This window comes from Tursiops truncatus, chromosome 14, assembly GCF_011762595.2.
Source record: "Tursiops truncatus isolate mTurTru1 chromosome 14, mTurTru1.mat.Y, whole genome shotgun sequence".
Lineage (NCBI taxonomy): Eukaryota > Metazoa > Chordata > Mammalia > Artiodactyla > Delphinidae > Tursiops > Tursiops truncatus.
In genome coordinates this window covers 14,159,812-14,183,356 of record NC_047047.1, presented here as the reverse complement: position 1 = coordinate 14,183,356, position 23,545 = coordinate 14,159,812, and the positions used below count along the sequence as shown (strand labels likewise).

The 23,545-nt window shown below is 54.6% G+C and overlaps 1 protein-coding gene across 1 annotated transcript; it reads left to right on the top strand.

The window, feature by feature from the left end:
• The first annotated feature begins 1,832 nt into the window (after positions 1–1,832).
• On the top strand, positions 1,833–22,235 carry SH2D6 (SH2 domain containing 6). The gene is given in 20 exon segments (XM_073791192.1): positions 1,833–2,458; positions 4,467–4,640; positions 6,861–7,012; positions 11,389–13,223; positions 13,586–14,065; positions 14,154–14,286; positions 14,889–15,006; positions 15,008–15,019; positions 15,643–15,703; positions 16,630–16,690; positions 17,082–17,160; positions 17,310–17,340; positions 17,474–17,513; positions 17,922–17,968; positions 18,214–18,297; positions 18,446–18,604; positions 19,237–19,255; positions 19,258–19,426; positions 21,160–21,206; positions 21,992–22,235. Coding segments are annotated over 14 exon segments (1,041 nt in total). The 5' UTR covers positions 1,833–2,458; positions 4,467–4,640; positions 6,861–7,012; positions 11,389–13,223; positions 13,586–13,963; the 3' UTR covers positions 19,353–19,426; positions 21,160–21,206; positions 21,992–22,235.
• Positions 22,236–23,545: the final 1,310 nt, after the last annotated feature.

Here is a 23,545-nt window from a genome sequence, read left to right as displayed (position 1 = left end):
GGACCCCCGGCCTCCCCTCCCAACTATCACTGTACATCACTGCTCTCCCGCCTCCTCTCCCAAGGCCCATCCTGCTCTCGGCGTTGAATGCTAGTGTCAGCTCTGAGTCCTTCACACATAAGGGGCTACCCCTGCCCATCCTCTAGATACTGGGATTTAAAATTTAAAAAAAAGTTTTATTTATAAAAATAGTACAGGGCTTCCCTGGTGGCACAGTGGTTGAGAGTCCGCCTGCCGATGCAGGGGACACGGGTTCGTGCCCTGGTCCGGGAAGATCCCACATGCCGCGGAGCGGCTGGGCCCATGGGCCATGGCCGCTGGGGCTGCGCGTCCGGAGCCTGTGCTCCACAATGGGAGAGGCCACAGAGGTGAGAGGCCCGTGTACCGCAAAAAAAAAAAAAAAAAAAAAAAGTAGTACAGAGTACTGATACATGCTACAACCTGAATTTTTTAAATACCATGCTAAGTGAAAGAAGCCAGACACAAAAGACCACATATATGATTTCATTTATGTGAAATGTCCAGAATAGGCAAATCTGTAGAAACAGGATGTAGATTAGTGGTTGCCTAGGGTCTGAGGGGATGAGGACTTTAGGGGGTGACTGCTAATCAGTACAGGTTTCTTTTGGGGGTGATGAAAATGTTCTCAAATTAGTTTGTGGTGACAATTGCACAACTGAGAATATATTTAAAAACACTGAATTGCACATTCAATAAGGCTGTCAACAAATGAAAGGGCTCTGTAACCTATAAATGGTTACGTCCTGGCTCGACCCATTTGCACCCCACTTAAAAAAATTGTATAGAAAGGTTCCACGTACCTACGACCCAGCTTCTCCTAATGGGACATCTTACTTAACTACAGTAAGTGTAACTTCTCCTTTAAAGTGTGGCTCCTGAAGGCCCAGCACCTTTTCTCCAGTGCTTCAGAGTTCAGATAACACCTCACCCATGCCCGGGGCTTTACAGTTTACAAAACACCCCCTCCACACACAGCCCCTACCCCCCAACTTGATCCTCAAAGCAAACCCGTGGGCCAGTGTCGCTCCATTTCTTGGTTTTCGTGGTCAAAAGAGTCATTTTCCCTCCCCGGCCTCTTTCTGTAGGGTTGCTAAATTTGACAAAAATGTTATCTGTCAGCTCTGTAGGGTAATCATCTCTAATGTGTCCAGCCGGTCCTGGGCGGGTCTGGTCATCATTTTGAGACACCATTGATCGCAGACTCTTAAGAACTGAAAGGGCCCTGGACTGTCGCCTAGTCCAGTCTTGCCCAGCAGGCCTGGGCTGGGCCTCCCAGGCCAAGTCCTCACTCTGGCTTTCCCTACCTTCCTACCCGGCCAGAGCGCGCCCATCTTCGTGCCTCAGTTTAGCATCTAGCGTCTTGTCCTCCAGGCGCCGGCATGTACATCGCGGGGTCGGCGGACCGGGGGAAGGGCCAGGGGGAGCTCGGCTGGAGTTGCGACACCGCGCCATGTCTACTGTCCAGATCCAGGGCACGCGGGAAAAAGCAGGAATAAGGATGGTACCACGCCGGGCCCAGGTGGGACCCCCGACCTGCGGCCCCACCCAGGCCCAAACTACAAATCCCAGCAAGAGTGGGCCGCGGGGCGGGACCTCGGGAGCGGTGGCCTGCGATCCCTGCGCCAAGCCCGGGACCAGTGGGTCCTCGGGGGAGAGATCAGGAGGACAGAGACGCCACAGCGGACCTCGAAACACACTCACAGACACACAAACACACAGACACAAACGCGCGCACCGGCCGCGTTGGTCCCTCCCCCACGAACTACAGATCCCAGCAGGCAGTGGGTGCGGGGCGGGGCTTCGGGGAGGGTGGCGCTCACGACCGGAAGTCAGCGTCTGGCGAGGTGGGCTTACCGGTGCGGGATGTGGGCTCCCCTGCTGTGGGGAAGAGGGCCCTTCTCTCCCCGCAGCCTGGCTCCCCGCCCCCGCACACACTGCTCCACCGTGGGGTCGCCGGCCCGAGCACTTCTCAGCGATCCAGAGCCCCGCCCTCCCTACCAGGCTGGGACTGCCGGGGAAGGGGATGGCCGGTGGACGCTTGGGCCAGCTGCCTTGGAGGGACGCAGAGTCTGCCTCCTTGACCCTCTCCTCCATCGCCTGGAGCGAACTCCCTTTTCCTGGAGCGAGGAGCAGCCCGGACCTTGAGGCAGGACTAAGACTGTTGGGGTCTCTGTGTGGCCTGCAGGTCTCCTGGAGAAGCCCAGGGAAGGCCAGGGTCCTTCGAGTTCTGGGGTATAGGTCAGGATGTTCGGTCCACGCTGTGTGACCGCTCTCAGCGCCCTGCGCCCAGGCATCAGCTTTATATGGCAGAGCCAGGTAACAGTGAGGCGCCGACCGGAAGTAATAACCAGGGCACTCTCATTCAGTATGCTGGCTCTCAAAGTGCTCACACCTCAGCGTCGAGCGCCAGGACTCTTGTCCTAACTTCCCGGGTCGCGTAAGTATCCACTGAGACACTACAGCAGGGACTTACCCAAGCCCTTCAGTGCCAGTCAGGAGCTCAAGGGTCCAGCCTGTCTGGTGGGATGAGCAGTGCTGAGGCCCCACTTCACCCACCTTCCGGGGCCAGGGCAGTCTCTCTCCTGAAGCCTCTTCTCAGCTGATTTCTGGCTCCCAAGTGAGGATTCAGGTTACACCTGTATCAGGAGCAGTGACACCACAGTGGCCAGCAACACATTGGCCTTTCCGTCTCCAACCCCATTTTCAGAGTTTACACTTTCTGATCTGGCCATATACTGCTGTGACCCTGATCATCAAGGTAGATAGGAAAATACTTAGTTTATGACGGTATAGCCACGACCCTGTAATGTCAGTGAGAGTTTATTCTTCTGTAGTTGGGTGGAGACCAGCTGCTTCCTAGACATATTCCTAAATTTAATCTTGGAAAAATTAGAAACAACTCTAGAAAGGATATTCAAAGTAGAACGCCCAGATTTCCCTTTGGTAACTGGAGTAGGGGTCATATGTACTGGTTAGGTGGTCTCTAAGCATGTCCATTGCTGCCTGGGAAGTTCTCAAAGGCTTGGTTTTCCAAGTATTTCTGTTAAGACTGAAAACAGTGGGGAAGGGTGGTTGGGGGGACAGATTGGGAGACTGGGATTGACCTGTACACACTGGTCTATATAAAATAGATAACCAACAAGGACCTACTGTAGAGCACAGGGAACTCTGCTCTATAGTCTGTAATAATCTAAATAGGGAAAGAATTTGAAAAGGAACAGATACATGTATATGTATAACTGAATCACTTTGCTGTACCTGAAATTAATACAACATTGTTAATCAACTATACTCCAATATTAAATTAAAATTTAAAAAAAAAAAGACTGAAAGCATTTTTGCCCCTTTCCTGTTTGCCCATTTCTGTTCCTTAAAAGAACCTAATTACAGGAGTGAGTTCACTAGGCAATTGAAACTAACTCCTGACTTATGCTCTAACCTGTTGAGTCTTTTCCTAGATAAAAAGAAGAATAAAAAATTAAGCAGTTAAAAAATGACTAGCTCTCTCTCCACAATTGCCCCCTTAGCAATCCTGCAGGCAGATCACACAGGCAAGATCACACCTGAAGAGTCAGCCAGTCTGCACTCAATGGAGAATGATGCAGAACCCAACCTCCTGCCTCGATGATTCACTGAGATTCTTCCCCCTCATTTTTCCCTTTAAAAACTGTCATGACTGAGCAGAATCTTTGGAGTTGGTCTCTGGACACGAGTCTACTTTCTCCCCAGATTGCCCACTCTTCTGGTTAAAGCACCTTTCCTTTCTACTGACACTTGCCTCTCAAATTATTGGCTTCTGAATATGGAGCAGCCAAACCTGGGTTCAGTAACTAGACAACCAGCTTTTTGTTAAGTAGCCCCTCTGCCCCTAGAGACGAGAGATAGTTACCATAGAAACTTGGAGACAGCCCTTGCCCCATCAGTGCAGTCTTTATAAGAGCCCATTCTCTCCTGCATTCCAGGACTTAGCACCAGACTCTTGAATCAGTAAGAGCCTGTGTGACTTGCCCAAGGATATGCCAAAGCCATTTAATGCCTATCCCTGCTTCCTGAAGATCCAGCCAGCAGGGTGCAGTTAAAGTAACAGGGCAGTGTTATGAAGTCATGACGGAAAATGTGTCTAAGGGTAAGGTGCCCCAAAAGTTGGGTTCTTTCCCCCTCAGGGCCTTGGGAGCAACTCAGGAACATACATATTCTATACTTGAAAGTACCTGCACCTATACTGGTTACACATCCTGAGGCAACAGCAAGATTCCCATTTGGGGAGAGAGAGCCTTAGCGCACGAATGCTTTCAATAAAAGTTTGTTTAAACTGGCATTTAAAAACCATAAACAAATTCATTGTTTTAGTAACCCCTTCCACCTATAGTGGAATTATAGTTGAAGTTATCTTTAAGGTTTTGAATACTGTTTGTACATATTTTTCTAATCTTTCATTTGCGTAGGACTTCACAGATTTCTGCTGATTTTTTCTTGCACCGACAACTGGATGAAGCCCTTGCCGGTGGTCCTGCAGGCCACACCCTTTCCTCTGGCAGCCAGTCTAGGGGGTGAGGGACAGGCCACCACGCTTCTTCTCACCACCAGGGGCCGCCCTTTGCGATGGAACAACCGCTCAGGTCCGTAGAGCCGCCGGGACGACGGGGTGGGACGCACTGAGGGCTTTGGTCTTGTGTACATAATTAGATGGCTCCGGCCCAAGGCCCAGCATCCACCTCCACTCTGGTCTCAGCTTTTCCGTTGGTAAAGGTGGGGAGGGTGATCTCAGGGCTCTCCACACCTATCAAGGAAGGATGTGCAGATGAAGACACATCCGTGAGTGGCAGCGCCAGGTCTCTCCTAGGGGGAGGGTAGAAGGCAGGCCAGTTGTCCATACTCTTTCTGCTCATCAGTCCTGAGAGAAAGGAACAAGGAAGCAATGGCAACAGGGGATGCCTGGCTCTCCGGATATGAGCTGAAGAAGGAAGAAGCCTAAGCAGGGCCATACTACATCTGGCCAAGGCGGGGGCGCGGTGGGGTGGGGTGGAGTGCTACCCAGAGGAGAGTCCTTGATAACCATTTGCATTTAGAGAAGCAGATAAACAGGGAAAGGGCCTCAGGACACTGCTCAGCCTAGGCGCGGGGGTTAGGAGCAAGCCATGGGCCTTTCAGAGGAGAGAGAGGAGGCTGTTCGGCGGGAGGTGGGGTCTTTGAGCAGGCGGTGAAGAATGAGTAAGGTTTGAATGTGCAGCTACAGCAAATATTTTTCGAGAGCCTGTTCTGTGCCAAGCTGTGGGCCGGGCACTTGGGATTTGGCAGTGAACTGGACAGACACAGTTGCTACCCACTGAGAGCTCTTACAGCTGAGTGGGAGTCCACAGTCTAGCCCTGAAATGTACCCATAGATTTAACTACGGTGGGAGCCCAGAGAGTGTGTGGGGACAGACTGCCGTGGTCTGGGACCCCTGCTGAGGGTGACTTCAGCTGTGGCCTGAAGGAAGAGGGAGGCAAGGGGCGGGAGTGTTCCTGCAGAAGAAAGGCAAGTGCACAGCCCCCAGGTAAGGAGACTGTTTGAGACTAGAAAGAGATGAACAGAGCCAGGAACTATCATAAGTGTTTGCAGCCATCCTGCCCCCATCTTACCCAGGCTTCCTGCTACTGGGACATCTGTTGGGCTCTCCCAAGGGCAGAATCTCAGCAGTGGGCTGATGCATCACGTTTAAAGACACCTAAAGGAGCTCTGGTGATCTGCAAGATAAGGAGTTGAGGTGGAGGGAGGGGGCTGGGGTCTGGGGGGGGGACAAGGTGCTTGCACCATCTGTGAAGATTGCCTGTTGCAGAGTCGATGAGAGTGGACTTTGTGGGGGTTGGTTAAAATTCTTAAAGTAGGGCTTCCCTGGTGGCGCAGTGGTTGAGAGTCCGCCTGCCGATGCAGGGAACACGGGTTTGTGCCCCGGTCCGGGAGGATCCCACATGCTGTGGAGCAGCTGGGCCCGTGAGCCATGGCCACTGAGCCTGCGCGTCCGGAGCCTGTGCTCCGCAACGGGAGAGGCCACAGCAGTGAGAGGCCCGCGTACCGCCAAAAAAAAAAAAAAATCTTAAAGTATAACATACCTATGAGAGAGTCCTTTTTTCTTTCTTTTCTTCTCTCTCTCTTTTTTTTTTTTTTTTTTTTTTACTGTGTTTTGCTATACTTTTCTCTTTTTTTTGGCTGTACCACGTGGCTTGTAGGATTTTATTTCCCCGACCAGGGATTGAACCCAGGCCCTCAGCAGTGAGAGTGCAGAGTCCTAACCACTGGACCACCAGGGAATTTCTGTGTTTTGCTATACTTAAGAGTGCTTTCTCTCTGTCATATTCTGTAAGGACAATAAATATCTAAATTCCTTCCACCTGAAATTTCCTTAAGTCAACAGAGTGCAGAATGGGCCAACTGGGCCTAGTCATGGTGGAACCACAGAGAGAAGGTGAGTGTGAGTGAGTCTGTGGGGAGAAAATGGAAGGGCTGGGGCTGGAGAGGTAGGTAGGGCTGATCTTACCAGGCAACAAGAAGCCTTTGTCTCCATTCAAGGAGCCATGGTGGGGAGGGCCACGCAAGGATTCCAGGCAGAGCTACATCTTGAACAAACCTGTTGTGAGCAAGTTCCCGAACAGGGAAGGGCAGGCTGTGTGGGACAGAGACGGAGCACCCCAGCAGGGGCAGAGGGGACCAGGGCAGTGCCGGCTTGTGCACTGTACCCTAGAGGCCAGGGAAAACCAGCCTCAGCCTCGACCCTAACCCTTGGCGAATCTGTAGAAATCTCGTGCACTGCCCCCCAGAAAAACACAAACCACACACCAAGTTTTGTATCTGCTTTCAGAGAGATGGAAGGAGAGCCTGTCACAAACCTCTGAAGCTGCAGCAATCCATGATCGTGCACCAGGGGGGACAGGGGCCAGAGACCCCTCTTAGGAGGCTGGTCTGTGTCGTCCATGCTTCAGCTCTCCGTCGCGTGTCACAGCTGCCACCAGAGTAAGCTGAGTCAGCAGGCCTGCGAGGGCAGCGGCGGCGGGGAGGAGGAGGGACCTCTGCCAGCTTGCGCTAAAGCAGCCCCAACATTGCCCTCCGCTTCTCAGCACTGGGGGACCCCTTCTCTCCCTCCTCTCAACCACCTTCCTTCAAGATGGTCCCCGACTTTAAATTTAAGCCAGTCACAGACAGTTCGGTTGGCCTCAGGCCCCTCCCGAGGAGCTTCTTGGGCCTCTAACTTGACTACTTGCTCAGGTCAAAATAGCCTGAGGACTCATTCATTCTCCCTCACCCCTCACAGGACCTGCTCTCCCCTCCCCATCCTCTGAGGCCTGAACTCATGGTCAGAAAGTTCTCCTTCCCTCTTTCGACCCCACCCCTGCCACTTGCCCCGATGGATTCCCATTCTCCCCGGAGAAGAAGCCTTGTCTTAACAGCATGCTTCTTTTTTTTCCCCCCACTCTTCCCCCTACTTCCCTGGCTTAGGGGACCTGGCTGTCCTGTGGTGGCCCCAGCCCACACCCCGGAACTCCCCCTGGCCCTGACCCCCACTCCCAGGGCCCTACCTTCTCCCAGGCTGTCCTTCTCTTGGCGCTTCCTCGTGGTTGAAATCCAGGTCATCCCTCCTTCTTTCTCTTCTTTCCTTCTTCTTTTTACCTTTTAATCTGTACTGACTGATATTTTTAAATTATAGAATTAATTAATGCTCGTCATATAAAAGGCCCAAGAGTATAGAAATGTAAAGCTATGATACTCATTTCTACCTGGTCCCACTTTCCCATGAGACACCTGTACCTGGCCTCACAGTTTGGCCTTCTTGGTATCCATGTGATGATCCCACTGATGCTGTGTCCCTAAGTTAGATTTCTTCACTGAAAGTAAGAGAAACCAACCTTAGCTAGTTTAGGCTGGAAAATAATTTATTAAAAATATTCTGTAGCTCGCCACATCTCCAGGAGAACCAGAGAACCAGCCAGGAACAATGTCTCAAAGGCCACAGCCAAGCTGGCCTAGTGGAGGCACCTCTGGGCCAACACTATTGATCCTGGCCCTGGGTGGTACCACTTGGGATCTCAGCCTCCCTGGCCTCTGGAAACAGGATATGGCTGTCACCTCCTCCCTAGAGTGGATGCCTCTTTTTTTTTTTTTTTTTTTTAATAAGAGACAGAGTCTCTTCATCTTTTTTTAAAAATAAATGTATTTATTTTATTTTATTTATTTAATTTTTGGCTGCTTTGGTTCTTCGTTGCTACGCACGGGCTTTCTCTAGTTGCGGCGAGTGGGGGCCACTCTTTGTTGCTGTGCATGGGCTTCTCATTGCGGTGGCTTCCCTTGTTGCAGAGCACAGGCTCTAGGCACGTGGGCTTCAGTAGTTGTGGCATGCAGGCTCAGTAGTTGTGGCGCACGGGCTTATTTGCTCTGCGGCATGTGGGATCTTCCCGGACCAGGGATCGAACCGTGTTCCCTGCATTGGTAGGCGGATTCTTAACCACTGCGCCACGAGGGAAGTCCCGGATGGATGCCTCTTGGTGCCTGCTTTGGATACAAAGCCCAGCATGGGGGCATCTGACTGGCAGAATGCCTGCACCCCAGCCGTAAGAGAGGCTGGGAAGGCCTCATCTGGCTTCTGTGAATGGAGGCAAGGATTCATACGGTGGAAGTGGCCCCAACCAAACACAGGAAGTGATCCACAGCCAGTGGGAATGGCAGGCCTTCAGCCTCTAGGGGTCCAGCCACCACACCTCAGCATCCCCTGCTCCGCAGCCTGCACTCTCTCACCTCTGAGACCTCTGGCCACAGCCTGCTTACCTGTCCTCCATCAGGTCCTCAGAAATCACCCCCTCCTGTTCACAATGCTTCCCACGTCGCTCACACCGGGGACCCCTGCCAGCCTTGGCCACCTTCCCTGTCTGCTGGCAGCAACTCCATGGACCGTGGTACCACCTACTCAGGAAGAGCTGATATTTACCGCACATGTGCTGTGTGTTTCACGTGTTTCATCTCATTCAACAGAAGCGCCTCCACCGCAAGGAGTGCCTTGTTCCCACCCCCACTTACACAGGGGGAGACTGCAGCACAGAGAGATTGAATGTCTCCTGGGGCCTCTCCATCACTCGGAGGGTCCCCTGGAGCGTAGGGTCTGTGTCATGTTTCTTCTCTGCTGGCCACCCCCATGTTCCCCATGAGCTAAAGGCTGAGTGTGATTCTAAAGATGTCCTAGGAGTCGCATCTTCTCAGAACGTTTCCCTTAGAGCAGCGTTTCTCAAACTTGACTGATCATAAGATTGATCTAGGATGCTTGTTTAAAGTAATATAGATTCCCACTTCCCTCCTGGAACATCCCATTCTTAAGCTCTCAGGGAGGGTCTGGGAATCTAAGACTTTTAACAAGCCCTCCAGTTGATTCTTGTGATCATGCAAGTGGGGGAACACTGCTCTAGAGAGCTGTTTGTTTTCTTAGGGTGGGTTTAGACTATGTTGGGCCTGAAAACGATGGCCTGTTCTTACTGGAGATCAGCAGCTGAGCTCTGGAAAATGTGGAGAATCACTGTGTGCTATGGAAGGACCATAAAACTGGCACTCAGGTGCTGCCAGACAATGGGGCAATGGAACCTTTGAAATGTGAGTTTCCAGTAATTCCATTTCTAGGAATTCATCCCGAGGGAATAGCTATGATTGTACAGAAAACAGTCCTGTGCCAAAGATGGAGAAAGAGGTTGTCCAAATCTGCCTGTGCCATCAGCAGGAAGCACGGTGCTACAGGGCTGGCTGCGGTGACACAAAGCTGTGAGGAAGCCTCCTTCCATCCCCTTCTCCCCGATCTGCCCAGGTCAGTGCCCCCACCCAGAAGGCATGGATTCCACCCTCTGCCTGGGGCTCTTTCCCTCACCCAGGCCCTGGCATTTACCTATGCAAAGCCCTGAACAGAAGGAGGAGGTGGCTGTGGCAAGGGCAGTCTGGACTGGGAAACCCACTCAGTTTGGAGTTTGCAGCGGGGTGGTGTCTAGAGCATCTTGCTGACTTTGACAGCAGGTCCCCTTGGTGAGGGAAGTTGCCCACTGCCTTATGGCCCAAATGTGGAACAAAGGTCAGCTGGGGAGTGGAGGTTGGGAGGAGATTCTTGTCCCTGACGCCAAGCCTGGATTCTTTGTTTTTCTTTGCACAGTTTTTCCCATGACACCAAATGGGCCCCCCTTAAGCCACCCCAATGACTTTTCATAGCTTCTTTTTTTTTTTTTTAATAAATTTATTTATTTATTTTTGGCTGTTTTGGGTCTTTGTTGCTGTGCGCGGTCTTTCTCTAGTTGCTGTGAGTGGGGGCTACTCTTCGTTGCGGTGCGCAGGCTTCTCATTGCAGTGGCTTCTCTTGTTGCGGAGCATGGGCTCTAGGCGCGCGGGCTTCAGTAGTTGTGACACGTGGGCTCAGTAGCTGTGGCGCACGGGTTTAGTTGCTCCGTGGCATGTGGGATCTTCCCGGACCAGGGCTCGAACCTGTGTTCCCTGCATTGGCAGGTGGATTCTTAACCACTTTGCCACCAGAGAAGTCCCCATAGCTTCTTTTTTATTGAAATATAGTTGATTTACAATATTGTGTTAGTTTCAGGTGTACAGCAAAGTGATTTGGCCATATATATGTGTGTGCATGTATGTATATATAGTTTTTAGGGGATTCTTTTCCATTATAGTTTATTACAAGATATCGAATATAGTTCCTTGTGCTATACAGTAAATTCTTGTTGTTTCTCTTATATATGGTAGTGTGTATATGTTAATCCCATACTCCCAATTTATCCCTCTCCCCTCTTTCCCTTTTGGTAATCATAAGTTTGTTTTCTATGTCTATGACTCTGTTTCTGTTTTGTAAATAAGTTCACTTGTACTCTCACTGTTGTAGCCTCTCCCGTTGCAGAGCACAGGCTCCGGACGCGCAGGCTCAGTGGCCATGGCTCACGGGCCCAGCTGCTCCACAGCATGTGGGATCTTCCCGGACCAGGGCACAAACCCGCGTCCCCTGCATTGGCAGGCGGATTCCCAACCACTGCGCCACCAGGGAAGCCCCATTTATACTATTTTTAAGTTTTATTTATTTATTTAAAGATTTTTTTCTGTTTCTGTTTTTGGCCATGCCACGATTGAACCCAGGCCACAGCAGTGAAAGCCCGGAATCCTAACCACGAGGCCGCCAGGGAACTCCCAATTTGTACTATTTTTTAGATTCCACATGTAAATGACATTATATGATATTTGTCTTTCTCTGTCTGACTTACTTCACTTAATATGATAATCTCTAGGTCCATCCTCATTGCTGTAAATGACATTCTTTCTTTTTTTTTTTTATGGCTGAGTTCATAGCTTCTTAAGTGTCCGTTTGCCTGCAGGTCTCAGGAATCATGTGGCCTTTGAAGACTGTGGCCAGCTCCAACCCTGGACCCTGTCCCCAGTTCCCCCAGCCCCATGGCCTCCAAAGATGCAAGTTCATGGCCTTCATTCTTCCTTTGTGCCAACAGCCAGGACATCACCAAAATGATAACCACAGGAAAGTTACAGTGTCCTGGAAGGATCTTATATTCATGATCCTCTTCTGTGTTCCCTCATTCCCTGGTCTAAACAGAGTCAGACACCAGGCCCTGCCCTTTCTTTTTGCCTCAACACTTCTCAGAAGTCAGAGTTCCAAAATTCACCCGGGTAACAGAGCACCGGGAAGTTACGGGCTCCCTAAGGAAACCAGTGATTACTGATGTTTCTAATTCCATCACAGGAAAGGAGGGTCAGGACCCAATCCTAGATGAGGTACAGGAAGCTCAGTGGTTAGTGCACAGGCTGTGGGTTTGTGCAAACCTTGGATTGAATTCCACCTCCAACACTTACTAATTGTATGACCTTGGGAAAGTCACTCCATTTCTCAGAGTCTCAGTGCTCTGGACTGAATTGTGTCTCCCTCCAAATTCGTATGTTGAAGCCCTAGCCCCCAGTGTGACTATATTTGGAGATGGGGCCTTTAAGAAGGTAATTAAGGTTAAATGAAGTCATGAGGGTGGGGCCCTGATTCAATAGGACTGGTGTCCTTATTAGAAGAGATCAGAAATCTCTCTCTCTCCAGAATTCTCTCTCTCCCTGCATGCACAGAAGAAAGGCCATATGAGGACACAGCAAGGAGCTGACCATCTGCAGGCCAGCAAGAGAGCTCTCGCCAGAAACCAGCCCTGACAGCACCTTGATTTTGGACTTCTAGCCTCCAGAGCAGTGAGAAAATAAATTTCTGTTGTTTAAGCCACCCAGCCTGTGGTACTCTGTGATGGCAGCCTGAGCTGACTAATACATTCATTCTCCTCGTCTGCAAAGCAGGGATAAAATTAGGACCTGCATCATGAAGCTATTGTGAGAATCCAGTGAGGAAATTCATGTGTAATGCCTGCCTGTTTAACTTTCCTACAGCACCTTCGGCACCTGGAACAGTGCCTGGTGTATAGTGGATGTTCAATAACTACCTACTGAACTACATCCACCAAGAAAGGAAGCTGTCAGACTCAATATAAGTGTGTATTTCTGAGCTTTTCACTAACCTCCATCTCCTTGATCATTGATCATCACTCACCAGCAAATGACAGCAGGCACAAAGGATTTAAGAAAAGTGTCTGCAGGGATGGTCTCCTGTTTTTAATTGGATCTGCCATTAATACCCTGTCTTCTGTGAACTGGGAAAGGGCTTGGTCTGGCTCATCCTGAGTAGAGTCTGAGTCTCTGGGAGGAGGCGACATTGACCAGGCAGCTTTGGGGCCCTTGGTCCAGCCTTGCGGGCCTGGGCATTGAGGAGGGAGCTCTTCCTCCCGTGGGGCAGGGGGCAGGAGCCGCAGCTGTGGGATGCAGTGGTGGGGGAGCTAGGGCTGGGCCCTGGGAGTGGCATGGACGAAGTTGGTCTGGGGCTGGAGGCCACAGCAGGCCCACCTTCCTGGTGCTTGCACGATGCAAATGATGGGAACAATAGGGCCCCTGTCCCCAGGCCATTTGTGGCAGAACCTGGACCCTGGGGAGGCATAGCTCCTTTACCTTGGCCATGGTGAGACTTGGTTCTGGGGGCAGCCCCAGGTGCACAGACCTGCCCACCCCTGGGGCCCAGGACTCCGGGCAGGGAGAGACATCCCACCTGAACTGACCACCCCCTTATTTTCCTCCCTGACTCTTTCCAGGACAAGCTCAGCAGGAGCAAGGCCAGGTGAGTCCTTGGGCTCCTCTCTTTCCTCTGCCCTCCTCTCTTGTTTCCACCTCGCTGTCCCTTTCCTGGGCACCAGCATCCTTAGAGCGGTGCTGGTTCTGCCTGGGCCCTCCATGCCCAGTGAGACTATTCATGCACCTCCACCCCCTGGAAACACTAGGGCCCCCCACTGCCAGCTTCCCACAGGCACTAGCTCTGCCCCCAGACGCTTCCTCCTGCTGCCCTGGTCCCAGGCTGCCGTCACACAACTCCAGGGGACGCCATTCACACCGTCATGGATGTGAACGTCCCAGGGTTGTGCATGGTCTGGCTGACACAAACGCAGGGCCCCTTGGGCAGAGCTGACTGGAGTCTGATTGCAGGTTGGGGCCACACCTTCCACCCCCAAGATGTGCAGGTAAGTGACCAACCCCCAGATGCGTAGGAGCCCCTGCAAGTCGAGTCTCCCCTGAGGACTCTGGGCACCTCCTGCCCATTATAGTCCGGTGCTGCTAAGTCACTGGGCCCTAGCTCTCCCACCTGTCTCGGTCAGAATTAGGGATGCATGGGGTGGGGACTGGCATAGGTGGAACAGGCTGTGAGACCCCCCTATCTCCAAAACGCCTCACTGGTCTTGCTGCAGTGTTGGAAAGGCCCACCGTGAATGGTTCCTTTGAGGCCACTGTAAGAGTGCAGATGGTTTATTATATTTTGGAGAGAGAGTAAGTCATTGTGCTAGAGAGGGACTGGGCCATGAGGATATGAGGACAGTCTCACCAGTCTCCCATCCAGACTCCCCTGCTTGGAGAAAAGATGACCCCTGCCCATCTCCTCTGTCTGCCTCAGGGACCAGGAGACGCAGGGTAAGTTCAGCTGCGGAGCTGGGGTGGGGGTGGGGGGAGGCAGCGGCCACCACGGCTCCTGCATCTCTTCCGTCCTCCCTGTGCTCAGCATCCCTTCCCAGAAGCCCAGGAGGAGGAGGAAGAAGAGGAGGATAAATATGAGCTGCTCCCCTGTGAGGCTGTGCTCCGCCACCCAGCCCCCGCCCACCTTCCTGGCACTCAGGAGGACTCTTTGTACTTGGGTGAGGGCTGGGAAGTTGAGGCAGGGAGGTCAGGTGGTCAGGCAGGATGGGAGGGTCCCCACAAGGGAAGAGGGCCCAGGCCTTGCCTCGTCTCCCTCTGTCTGGCCTGGGGCAGCGAGGGGAGGCCTCAGCTGGCAGTCACTGAGGCCTCTTGGCTGGGCAGAGAGAGAGGGATGGAGGAAGGGAGGGAGGGAGGGAGGGAGGGAGGGGAGAAGGGAAGGAGGATGAGTGGGAAGGGGAGAGGAGCCTGGAGGGGCAGTGTAACCAAGGCAACAATGGGAAAGCAGGAGGCCTGACAGGGTCCCTGGGGCCTGGCGTTCCCCCTCTGAGATCCTAGCACAACTCGGAGCAAGGGTAGGGATGCCAGGAGAGCCCCGGCTGCTGCTGGCATCCCACCCCGACAGCTCCCAGGCTCGGCCAGGTGGGGGCAGGGAAGCTGGCCGCCTCCAGTTGCCATGGAGACGGGGCTGTCGGGAAGCCAGAGAGCACAGAGGGGAGTGAGGGAGGGAGGAGGGAACAGAGGCTGGGTGGGGGGCAGGAGGAAATTTGGAACCTACGTGGGAGGAGCCCACCGGGTCACAATGCTCAGGGGTCTTTTCCAGATCACTCTGGCCCCCTGGGCCCTCCCATGTCACCACCACCACCGCCACCACCGCCACCACCGCCACCGCAGCCCCAGCCCGAGATGATGAACAACCTCCCCACCTGCCCCACCCCAGGCTACCATTTCCCAGTGAGTAAATCTAAGAGGCATCTCATTTGCAAGATTCCCCCACGTCTGCATTCAGGAGGCCCCTGAAAAATTAGCTGCGTCAGAAGCCAGAGCCCCGTTAACAGTCGCTCCTCCCACCTGCCTGGCCTGGTCCTTGCACCCTCCCCATCAGCATCACCAAAGACTCACCCTTCTCGCCTGAGCTGGGAGAGGGGAGCGGGGGTGGGGTGGGGGTGAGGGGGGGTTGAAGCTCCGCTGCCCCTCCTGGACCCTAAAGCCTGTGCAGCCCTCGCTGCCTACAGAGGGGAGAAATCCCTCACTCGGCTGCCAGCCGCTGCCAGCTCTCACCCCCGCCAGGATCCCGTTTGTGGGCTTTGAGAGCTACCACTTTCATCGTATATTTTATTGGAATAAAAAGTAAAACTGGGAGAGATTCACACCAAAGAAAGAGCCACAGAATAGAGGCAAAGAGGAGAGTCGCCTCCTTTGCACATTAACGCTTGTGTTGTAGTGTTTTTCAAGCTGCACAGATATACGTAGTCCCTTTGCCTCCCACCCCGGCCAGCCTTGCCCTCCCAATGCCGCAGCTCCCCTCCATAGCCCCCCACCTGATTTTCCCTCACGCCACCGCATTGTGCCCACAGCCCAAGGCAGCATGGAGCCCGCCGGAGGCCACAAAGCAGAGCTGGCCCTTTGGGAGGCGAGGTAATGGGGATATCCTCTCTCCTTCCGAGGCCCACCTACTCCCCACCCCGAGAAGGGGAATCCTGACCTCCATGAGGTCGGGGCCGGGGGAAAGTTGAGCTGGCCTTACATTGATCTCATGCTTTGTCCGGTCGCTGCATCCGCCGCAGCTGTTCCTCATTTTTACCTGCCAATCCCCTCCCCCCCAGGCAGGCAGTTGGGGAGGAGACTGAGGCCCCGAGACACGTAATGCTTTGCCTGAGGTCACAGAGTCCCTGACTCCGGGGCCCCTGCTGCACCTGCTGAGGTCTCTGGGTCAGGCGGGGGGCACCCCGGGGGTGTGAAGCAAGGCGATCGGGGGTGAGGATGGCTTTCTCCTGGGACTTCACAGCTGGCTCTGAGGATCCCCTCAGAGAAGTTCCAAGGATACACCACTCTTCCAGCCTAAGTTTCACTGAATTTCTTTCTCCCTGCTGCTGCTGGCTGGTGGGTCTCTCCTTTTCCTCCCAGAGCTGGGTGCACCAGACCGGGCAGTGAGTGGCCCCTCACTCTAGGATTCTGGCTAGGAAGTTGTTGTTGGGGGTGGTGGTGGTGATGGGTGAGCTGGGAGGGCCAGGAAATATCCCTAAATCCAGGGAAAAGGCCCGAAGCCGAGCCTCTCCCCCTCTGCCACAGGCCCTGGCAGGGCGTCCGCTAGTGTCCTTCTGGGGAGGGCCTCGCTCAGAGCTCCCCTTGGGTGCTCACTCTCTCTGAGCACAGGACGGGGGAGGTGCTCATGGGCGCCCCCTTCCGGGCAAAGGAGCATTTTCAATCATTCCAGGTCCACCTTGTGGGCGGCGCCGTGGGGGTGGGGGGTGAGGTGCCAGTAGCTCCCCCAAGTGATGGCTTCGTCCTCCCTCCCACTCACTGGTCAAACCCTGGGTCTCATACGCCCCTTCCTACCCTAGGTGCCGGGCCCAGCAAAGAAGCCCGAGGAGGACATTTACCTAGATTGTGAGCCCAGTCCAGGTGAACCCCTCCCTCCCTCCGTCCACCCCGCCCCGTCCTGCCCTGAGGCCCTCTGCTGCCCAGAGGCAGCACGATGCAGTCTCCTGGCTCCATCTCCTGCCCTTGTCCTCTCTCAGCACCCCTACCATCACACATCTGCCTTCAGACACCCACATGGACGCCTCTGGTCCGGGCTGCCCCACACAGTGCCTGACAAGGAGGGGACCCCCTTAGAGCAAGGGCTTGGTTGGGGGGTGGGGGGCGCTTCCCAGCTGTTGCAGCCAGGACAGTGCTCTGCCTGGTTGGAAGGGCTCCCCAAAAGTCAGGCTGCAGAGAAGCTGTCCCCTGCCCCGCCCCGGTCACCCGGATTTCCCCGCTTGGTGCTCAGCTCAGCCTGCCCTCTCTGTTTTAGTCCCGGCCTTGCCTCAGACTCTGAGCTCCCAAGTCCTGAGGCCCCCAGTCCCTCTACCAAGGACATCAGTGGGGCCCAGGTGAGTGCCGCAGGTGTGTGCTGGGGGCCTGAAGGGCCTACCCAGGCTTCCCAGCCCTGACCCTGGGATCTCCAGGATCGGGTCACTGGGCTTTTTCTTTTGAAGGAGGTAAAGCCCCTGAGCTCTGTTCCCCAATTCGCTCCCCACAGGCCCCCCACAGCCCCCCAGGAAGCTCGGAATGTAAGAGGCTGGGGGTTTGGGCTGGTGGTGGGCTGAGCGGGGAGGGAGAGAGGGAGGCTCAGGGTAGGACTTCCAGCCCAAAGGAGCAGGCCTGCAGGGCCAAGCTCTTCTGACCCAGCATCCTGTGTGCCAGGGAGCGTCGAATGCCACCTCTAAAGGTGAGTACCGCCATTGTCAGCATGAACCCAAGCCCTCTGGCAGGGCCTCCCCTGCGGGCCTCAGACTGCCTCCCAGCCCCCCACATCCCGCTTCACTGAGGGGGTCCCTGCAGCTCTGACTCCAGCGGAGAGCAGGTCTCAGAGGACCCCCTGGGCATTCTGCAGGATCTGCACCAAATCAGGAAGCTCCCAACCTGTACCTTAAAATCACTCCTCACTTGGAGGTCACGCGTGGCCTAGCCGGTGGGTCCTACCAGAGCCCTGGGGCGGGGGAGTGAAGCACTGGGTGTCCCGCTTTGGGCTTCAGGCCTTTGCACGCCCTCTGTGACCTCCCCAACCTTCGCAGCTGGGCCCCAAGCCTCCTTGGCCTAATCCCCTCTCAGCCCCAGGGCTATAATCTGCTTCTTCCGGCAGGAAGGATAGCCTCTCTTTGCTCTGTAGCTGCCACCCAGAACGCCTCAGCTGCTGAGGTGAGGAGGGGCTGGGAGAGGGCTGGTGGGGGAGGCCCATGGGAGCAGAGCCCAAGTCCCTACCCAGAAGCCCTCTCGGGTGGGTGTCCACCACTGAACACGTGTGTGCAGCTCCAGGCGCGGACACATCCTTGTTCTGCTCGAGTGGCCGTGAGCACGAATAACTGCAACCCGGGGGTTCTCTGCTTCCCACCCCCGATCCGGTGCCCTGGCACATCGCTGAGCCGCTGTGTGTGTATGTACAGGAAGGCGATCTGCTGGGCCAGCCTTGGTACTCAGGGAACTGTGACCGCCATTCTGTTGAGAGTGCCCTGCTGCGACGCCAAAAGGTGGGGCACCTCAGGCCCCCTGCGCCTTCTTGGGAAACCGTTTCTGCCCAGGGACTGAGGCTGGCTGAGCCGGCAGGAGCAGCTGGGCAGGGGTCGGAGTCAGGGCTATAGCTGGAAGGTGAGGTTGACGATGGGCTCTCCTCCCCAGAACGGGGCCTACACCGTGCGCCCCAGCTCAGGCCCTCGTGGTTCTCAGCCCTTCACCCTGGCAGTACTTCTCCACGGCCGGGTCTTCAACATTCCCATCCGCCGGCTGGATGGCGGACGCCACTACGCCCTGGGCCAGGAAGGCAGGAACCACGAGGAGGTGGGTACTGCAAGAGGTAGGGGCTGAAGGGCAAGACACAGCAGAGCAGCCCCTGGGCCCAGCCGGGAACACTGCCCTGGGGAAGACCCCCCCTTTTTTGCCTTTTTCTGGAGTGGGTGGAAATCTCAGTGGCCAGCGCCCAGAACTCCTTCCCAGAAGCCGGCACTTTGAGAAGAGGCCCAGTATGCTCTGGGGGAGACACCCCCTCCTAAAGAGCCCGGCCTGCATGGGGCCCAGGTGGGGGCATTTGTATGAACCCAGCTGGGAGGAGGGCAGGGCCCAGGTAGTCCAGATTCGTGTCTGTACCAAGGACTCAACTTTGCACCCAGCACTTGCTAGGCTGCAAACTAGAGACAGTCACCACTCAGCTCCCCACACGGAAGGCCCCGGGCAGAGGCCTCAAAGTTATTTCATCTGGCCTGGGAAATAGGAGTCCGGCCAACAACATGCGCAGGGGCGCCATCCCAGGAAAGGCCTGGAATTGGGCAACAAAATGCAGTGGGGCTTCATGGGGCAAACAGGAAGGAAAATATTTAGAAAAATGTCAACAAGCTCCCTCGCCAGAGCCCCCCAGCTCCCTCAGGAAGTTTCTCCCTGCATGAGGCTCATGGATGCCCTGCTTCCCCGTGCAGCTCTTCTCCTCCGTGGCCGCCTCGTCCAGCACTACCTGCAGCACCCCCTACCACTTGTGGACAGACACAGCGGCAGCCGGCAGCTCACCTGCCTGCTCTTCCCCACCAAGCCCTGACGCCACAGCGCACGTGCACCCCGGCCTCCGGTTCCACAGTTTGCTCCTCGGGCTGTCTCCCTCTCCTCTCCCAGGTCTCCACCCCGCCAGCCCCCGCCCCCCCCATCCCGTGCCCCAGTCCCTCCCTGCAGGCCTCCCTGAGAGGCATTGGGAAGGGTCGCCTAGAGACAGAAAGGGTCCCTTAGATCCCACCCCATGCTCACCCAGAGCCTGGCACTGCCACTCCCTGCTGCACCTCCAAGACTGGGAAGCACGGGACAGGCAGGGCCTCCATTCCCGGCCCCCAGGCATGGCCTCCCGAGCTGCTCTGAACAAAGGCCTCCTCTGGGAAGCTGAGCCTCAGGGGGATAGTAAGGGCACTGCTGCTACACAGAGGGAATCCTCTCACATTCTGGAGGAGGCTTAACACGGGGCTGGCATCTGGAAGGAACTTGGTCGCCCTGAACATAAGTTTGCTTTCAATAAGTATCTGTTGAATGAATTCTTGAATTCCGTTGAGTGAAGCAGAGATGGCCTCCATGAGGCGCCAAGGTTCGCAAGTGCCCCAGGGCACAGCCTGGGCCCGGGAGCGCCGGAGCAGTGGTGGCCAGGCCAGGACAGAGGAGCCAGCCCCATTTCTGCCCCTGACTGGGGCCTTGGCCCTTAGATGGTCTGTTGTGGCCGCCCCGGGTGGCTCAGTTTTGTTTCCTTCTGTTTGTGGGAATCGGGGTGGGGGAGGAGAGAGGCTTGGTGTTGCACGGCCACCCCATGAAACGACAAGAATGGAGTTCGGTACTTGACCACCACGCATTTACCGCACAGCGATCCATCGGGGAGAGAGGCGCCTGATTTTGCGCCCTTGGTGTCTGGAGTAGGGAAGACGGGCGGACCCCCGTTAATATCTGGGTATTGAACGCGCCAGGCCGCTATGGAAGGCTCCACGCGGAGTTCAGAGAAGACGAGAGGCCATCGGAGCACAGCTGCGCGACCGGCGCGGCCGGGGAGGGAGGCTCCAGGGCTGGGGGCTCGGAGATAGGCCGCTGGCCCGCGGGCGGGCGGGGCGGGCGGGGCAGGCGGGAGAGCGGAGGAGGGCGGCCCCGCGCGGGCTGGGCCGAGGGGCGGGGGCGTCCCCGGGCCCTGGCGCGGCGCCCGGAACACCCCGTGCCGGAAGCGCATGTGACCGTGACTCCGCAGAAGTCACGAAACAAAGGGCGGCTCAGCGGCTGCCGGCGCTCGGGCTGGCACGGAGGGTTCGGACTCCTGCCCCTGGCCGGGGTCCCGGCTCTGCCCCGACAGATCCTGCGCGCCCAGGCCGGGCGGGGAGGCTCCCGATCCCCCTGAGGCCCTGGGCGCCGGGGTGGGAGCAAGGGAGCCCCGGGGAGGTGGTGAGGGAGGGTGGCCCCGCGGACAAGCGGTGACACAATGCAAACACGAGGCTGGGTGGACGCTATGGGGTCCAGGCTGGGGTGAGAGCGTTGATGGTTGCCTTCACCACTGCCGGCTCTGGCAAATTACCCTCTCCCGACCTTAATTCCTGTAACAGAGGTGAAGATAATTGTCCCTATGAGTTATCCTATGGTTGGGAAGCTTGAGTGAAGCCGTCCATGTGGAAGGGGAGGACAGTGCAGGGCCTAATGGGCTGCACTCTGGTCCTTCTTTCCCAAATGAACATGCATGTGAATTCCAGTCAACGAACTGCCGCTTTCAGTGTTCACACAGCAGGGCACCAGGAGGAAGAGCGGGGTGGGCACTGCTGTGCACCGTATGTGGGGATGGGACCCCAAGACAGCCTCCCTCTGCTCGGTTAGCCAGCCCTGGCTCCCTCTAGGCGGTGGATGAGAGTGGCCACTCTACACTTTCCCCAGGCTGACTCAGGTAGGAACTCAGGGCTGGAGAATGTGGGGGGGCCACCTTGGGGAGGGCCTCAGGGTACATATGGAATTGATTAGAACCCTGCAGTTCTCCCTGCAACCCAGTACTAAACCAAGCAGTTAATGATTAGGACAATAGTGTCATAGACTCAGTGTTGGATGCACATTCCTGAGTTGTTTTACAGATACTGTAACTGCCACCAGGGGAAGAATGCTAACTGTATGATGACCATACTGTAGCCATGACATAAGCTGCTCCGTCTTGAGCAGTACTGAATCTATGGCTAGTACAATTCCAAGAACTGGCCTCAAGAGAACAGGATTAACATTATTGCTCATAATGTTCTATATCTTTGTGGGCGTCAAAATGATTGTAGCTTGCTCTGCCCGTATATGTAAGCGGGCAAGTAAAACTGTCAGCAAAGAGATGCTTCAGACCCAGGCTGACATCTTCCATTTTGAGAATACTGTGCCCTCTGTCAGCGTGAAGAAGTTACAGAAGATAGACCGTCGCCCGTAGTCCCGTAGAAATGGAATGATATTTGACAGTGGGGAATTGAAAGTAGCTCTTTCGTCCCTTTCCTGTTTGCCCATTTCTGTTCCCCTCTAACCTTAAAACAACCTAATTATAGGAATGAGATCACTAAGCAGTTGAAACGAACTTCTGATCTCTCCTGAATGCACACCATGCCTTGTCTAACTTGTTGATTCTTTTTCTAAATTAAAAGAAGTAAGAATAGAGAATTAAGCAGTTAGAAAATGACTGTCTATCCACAATTGCCCCCTTAGCAATCCTGCAGGCAGATCACACAGGCAAGATGACACCTGAAGAGTCAGCCAGTCTGCACTCAACGGAGAATGATGCAGAACCCAACCTCCTGCCTCGATGATTCACTGAGATTCTTCCCCCTCATTTTTCCCGTTAAAAAATGTCATGGCTGAGCAGAATCTTTAGAGTTGGTCTCTGGACATGAATCCACCTTCTCCCCAGATTGCCGGCTTTTCTAATTAAAGTAACTTTCCTTTCTACTGACGCCTGCCTCTCAAATTATTGGCTTTTGAGCGGTGAGCCGCAGAACCTGAGTTTGGTAATGCAGACAGTCAGACTCCTGCATCCCCCACCAGACGTCGAGGTTCGACTTCTCTGGAGGAGCCCTCCACCCTAGAGCCTGTTTTTACCGAGTACTGAATTTATGTAGCGCTGAAGCCACGTGGCCTGTGGGAGGTGAAGTAGAGGCCACAGCGCAGAGCTCGGGAGTTAGTGGCTCAACAGGGACTCTGCTTAGTCCCAGCTGGGGGACTGACTTTAAGGGGGCTAGTCTCATGCCTTCCCTCCCTGGTGAAAAAAGAGAGGAGTAGTCCAGGCAGTGGGGACAGTCTGTGATAAGGGACCCAGAGGGCCAAAAAGAACATGGTCTGGAGAGCAACTCAGCCTCACTAGTGCCTCCTCAGACTGCAGGTCTGTGCTTACATGTCCCCTTCTCCAGGAAACCTTCCCGACTGCCCCAGCCTGGGCTCAGGCACTTAACACATCTGAGAGCAGTTGCTTTTTCACTCCAAAGGACCAACTGCTACAACTGCCCACTATTGTGTATCCAGGGCCTGGAATAGAGTAGGTGCCAATATTTCTTGGAAGAGTCACTGAATAGGTCAAGTCTACCCTGGGTCCCTCTAAAACTCATAGCGTTCCTTGATCAGGGCTTCCTTTGTAAGAGAAAAATCAAACCCAGTGCTTCCCAATAGAACGTTCTGTGATGATAGGAACGTTCTGTATCTGCATCGTTCAATACAGTAGCCATTAGCCCCAAGGGCACTTGAAATGTGACTAGTGTGACCAAGGAACTGAATTTTTAACAATAATGTCATCAATTTTCAATTAATTTAAATTCAAATAGCCACATACAGGCACGGCTGTACTGTTGTTGTCTCTTGCCTTCCTGAGTGTGAGGGACAGCGGTAAGAGAGAAGGCTGGAGAAGTTGGTGGAGGGGCGCTGGGTCCGGATGACACCAGGAGGCCTCCGTTATGAGGGTGAGCCACCAGGGAGGCCCTTGAAGTGCTTTTAATCTCAGTTGTCCCAGATGTTTCCTTACTGTGCAAATCTAGTTAAGGGGAGAGAGGGGCGTTGGGAGCAGAAGGATTTCAGGGACGTAGAGTCTGGTCTTCAGACAGCCATGGACCACAATGCGGATGTCACCCGTCGGTGACACAAAAGGAGAAAAACACCACCTGAGAAGTGAGCTCTTCCTGAAGCAAAATGATTCCATTTAATGGGCCATCCTTTAAAGAGAAACCAAGTTCCTCCTTCTTTGGGGGATTAAATTATATTTTCTTTCAGTTCACT